This window comes from Plasmopara halstedii, assembly GCF_900000015.1.
Source record: "Plasmopara halstedii genome assembly, contig: Scaffold_470, whole genome shotgun sequence".
NCBI classification, from domain to species: Eukaryota; Oomycota; class Peronosporomycetes; order Peronosporales; family Peronosporaceae; genus Plasmopara; species Plasmopara halstedii.
Genome location: NW_020187390.1, coordinates 1,263,507 through 1,267,649, shown reverse-complemented (window position 1 = coordinate 1,267,649; position 4,143 = coordinate 1,263,507). Strand labels below are relative to the sequence as shown.

The following is a 4,143-nucleotide window of genomic DNA, read 5'->3' as shown; positions in this document are numbered from 1 at the left end:
CACCCAAACAAGAATACGGTACGGGGCTAGGTAGCCAGTAGTTATGCATGTATTGAGATTTTACTATATATATATATATATAGTACATTTATGAAAATCTAAACTTTTAAAATTAGGATAAAAATGAATTTTTGATTCTTAATGAAGACATTAAATCATGATTTTCCTTTACCAAAGTGACTTGCTATAGCTGTCGAGTTAGTGCTGGTCGTATAAGCGAGCGTTGTGGTCAGCCAAGCGATAGATTACAAAAATGCTAGACTCGGTTGGAGTCAAAACCCGGGCTTCTTCGCGACTGCAAGTCCGCTAGCTCTCATATCGCCCATGCTTTATGGTGATGGGATCGGTGAGTACAGCCTCGTCACCGTCAACGTAGAAATCTAGAGGCAGCTCGCGCTTGCCACCGTTGCGAACATCGTTGGCTTTAGTGTAAGCATTCATTATGCAGAACGCGTCGAACAAGCTGTGGCAAACGTTTCGTAAAAATCTCAGTTTTCCAATCTATCCAGTAATAGTTCCAATCGAGTAAGCCACTTCGAAGACCAAACAAGATAATGAGGCACTTATCAAGCCCCCGGTTGGCTCTTGAGTGGAACGCACGAGTATATCCTCTGCGCGTAAATTTACGCGGAGTCGTTGTACAAAAAATTATGTGTGATGCGCACAACAATCTTGTTTTACTTTGTAGCCCCGTTGTCAATCCGACGAATGCTTCTTAACAAACTGGAATATTCTTGGGGTTGACGCGTAAATTTCCCTACCATCCGTCGTCGGGGCAGCAAGACACGCTACGAACACTACAGTCTTTCGCCAAGAGCCCTGTCCTTTGAAGGCGGAGACAAAGATAATTTTTCTCCAGCTGAGATGGCAACAAAACTGTTCATGCTAGAGACGGAGCAGCAGCGCGTCGAGCTAGCGGTGTTTACGCTAGGAGGCCGCGCGCGCGAATGTACACTAATGTCTAGTTTCACGCCGGAAAGCTCGCGGGTGTTCAAATCGTCTCATTAGTCGTACCGTGTGCGATCAAAACTTGAGGGGATTGTTGGTGGACTGAGTCAGGGACTGAGAATTGTTATTGCCGCGATGGCTAAAATCCCTTTTTCAGACAAAAGATCAGTAATCATCTTCATGGCGGGGCCCCTGTACAGACTCGGCTTGCACTTATATATTTTCTGTCCACCTTACCTCTTTTAAGAATGCGTTGTGCATCCCGTTAAAATTGGAAAACAACATCCGTGTGTCGTGAGAATTGGTCAGCACGGACTATAACTTCCGTGCTGCGTGGGCCGATGGTGGCGAGTGTATGAACTTGCCAAAAGAAATATGACCGCGTTAATGCCAAGCAGTAAGTGAACAATTGTTTGGCTGCTGAGACTTATCGCTGTACTCACAAGTTACATCTAGTGGAGCACCAGGTGCTATATAATTGTATGTAGTGCAAAGGCCAGTTCCCGCGCAAGGATGATCGATGAATCATTTGCTGGAAAATGTAGATTTTTGGTTAGCGCAGTGCATCCTTGTGGACTAGAGCGGATCTCTTTGGTATGTCGAAGAAGACAAGACACAGAAAACAGCCCGGACGCGAGCGAGTCTGTGAGAGAAGTAAGGCTCACACCCCGAGACTGTTGATTGTCAACATCGAGTCCCCGACTTTATCTAGTCGAGGAAAATAATGGTATATTTAAGAGCGTCGTTCAATGATGATCAACGCACGACCGGCAAAATTAGCAGACAGTATGGGAAAGCATTGTATACGCTAAATGAGGATACCATTTTATTGCTTCTTGCAATGTCTGCTATAATAAAAGATTCCTCCAAATCTTCCTATTAAAATTTGAGGATTTTGACACTGCTGTACGCTATCTTGTCTAGACATTTTATCGACCAATTCCTGGCTCAAGTGCTTTGTAGCTTCGCCTAGGGCCGGGGGGTCCGTGATTTGATACCCATATGATCCGAATCAAGGAGGCCGAAGATAGGTCACTAAAGTGGACGAGCATTCACATCACTGTGGTGTGACCACCCTGCCAATCCGCACCCAATGGGTTTGTGATCATTGAGTGGGGGAGGCCCTACTGACCGAAATAGAGCCCCATAGTGTACCGAGGGGTACGGAACTCGGTCTCAAAATGGGTCGGCTAGCTACCAGCATCCCGCGCTAAAGAAAGTTTAATTCTAGCGTGTGGATTACGGTAGCTTAAATCTCTAGTAATTTACCTGAGACACAAATTCACCCTAGTTATGATATGACTGGAACAACATGAACCATGGATCAACGAAAACTATAATATAATGACTGCCATGTACTTCACTCTTATGGAATCCTTCGGTGGATCATCATCCCGACCCTACATTTGCTATATATCACGATGCTGTGATGAGAGACCCGCCATGCGAGTTCCCCATATCGGAAAGCCAACCTGATTGGTTGGAATTGCGTCGCTCGTCAATGGTTTCTACGAAGGAATATTTGCGACGTCAGAGACGCTTTCAACTGTGCGAAACATTTACGGATCGGCGAGACAAATAAGTTTTCCCTCTTTATGTAGACTTTTGCGTCAAAGAGGCTACCAACAAGTGTAAACATGCTTACAACAAGGCAAATGCTTTTACCATTTGCTGAGCGCTAGTTCCTAGAAAGAATGTGCACCAGAGCAGCATGATTGATCGCGCCTTGTCTAGTGCTTTAATCCTAGTTGTTGGTATTTTTCAGATGATTGTGAAAGAAGTGGCATTTCTTTTATTACAATATGTACTCAAATTTGAATGATCTGGGAAGAGATGGATAGACTGTCCAACACACCGGCGACGCCCCACAATCTGGTGATGCAGCTATTTAGGTCGCAATATGCATATGCGCAAGTCTATCTTTACCATATATTTGTCAATGGGCGTGCAGAGTACGGAAAATCGGATAGAGGCACTCGCACCAAACGCTTGCGAGCAGCACCCGAGAGTATGTGAATAACTCGAGAGTTTGTGCAGAACTCGAGAGTATGTGCATAAACAAGCTATCTGCCAACATGCATCCGGCAAACATGTAATGGGCCAATCCCGATTATGGAGCACATACTTTGTGTGTCTAACATTAATTGTGCATCCTGTATAATTGTATATCCCCTTTCGGTTCGGTTGTATCAGAGATGGAGGCACTTATCAGGTTAGAGAGGTCAAAGCCTATTGGCTGTAAGAATAAATGTCAATTCACCTCCTCTCTACGTAAGTCAACGACCCGCTGGAAGCGAGAAACATGTGATGAGTCGTGTCAGTTGACCTAAGTCTTCCTCAAAAAGTGTCCCTATACATTTGGTAGCACCAGTAGTCAGTCCAATGCCGACTACTTCGATGGATTTATCGACGGATAATGTAAACACCACAGGTCGTGGTCGTCCTCAGATCATCAGGGAGGAATATTCTTTACTAGTACACCGAGAATGCTGATGGCGACAATGGGGTACTCGTCTTTGTTGACAGACTCAGCAAGATGGCCCGCTTCGCTCCGTTTAAGATTCCATTAATACCGAAAGTTCTGATTTATTGTTCATTACTCACGTTATTCGCAATCTCGTTTTTCCAGACGCCATTGTCCCTGATCGTGATACACGATTCACGAGTGACTTTGAAAAGAATTGTACCGAATCCTTGCCTCTCGCTTGGATATGTCTTCAGTTGTACACCCGGAAACCAATGGGCAAGCAGAACGTGCAACCGAGTGGTCGGTGATGTGTTGAGAAGCTTTTGTATGGAACATCTCTTAGAATGGAGTTCGTTATTACTATTGGTCGGTTTGTCAAGATAATATCAGTTCATTCATACATTAAATTACGCCATTTTTATTAATGGATTGCGACACCCTCGAGTACCGCTTTGTGCGATAGGTGGTGTTTCTGGTGCAAGTGGGGAGGCGGCAAATTGTTGCCTCCCAAATTGGTACAATCGATGATGCGAATGTGAGCGTTAGTACAAGGACGTCCTGGGTTTATTCATCATGAGTCGTGTGAATGTGATCATACCTCAATAATCTGTCAAAGCTAATATCCGTTGTTTGACGATATTCGTTTTCGACAGATTATCATTTTATGCAGGTTCTCGCACATTGGTGATACTTGAAAAGCGTTTGCCAAACCCACCGAAAGCCGGGTG

General features: G+C 44.6%; 1 protein-coding gene across 1 annotated transcript; it reads right to left on the bottom strand.

Moving 5' to 3' along the window:
- Positions 1–198: 198 nt before the first annotated feature.
- PHALS_10456 (uncharacterized protein) lies at positions 199–441 on the bottom strand (the record flags this gene model as incomplete). Its single annotated transcript, XM_024725880.1, has 2 exons — positions 199–306; positions 355–441. The coding sequence occupies 2 exons, from the start codon at positions 439–441 to the stop codon at positions 199–201; spliced, it is 195 nt and encodes a 64-aa protein (XP_024576613.1).
- Positions 442–4,143: the final 3,702 nt, after the last annotated feature.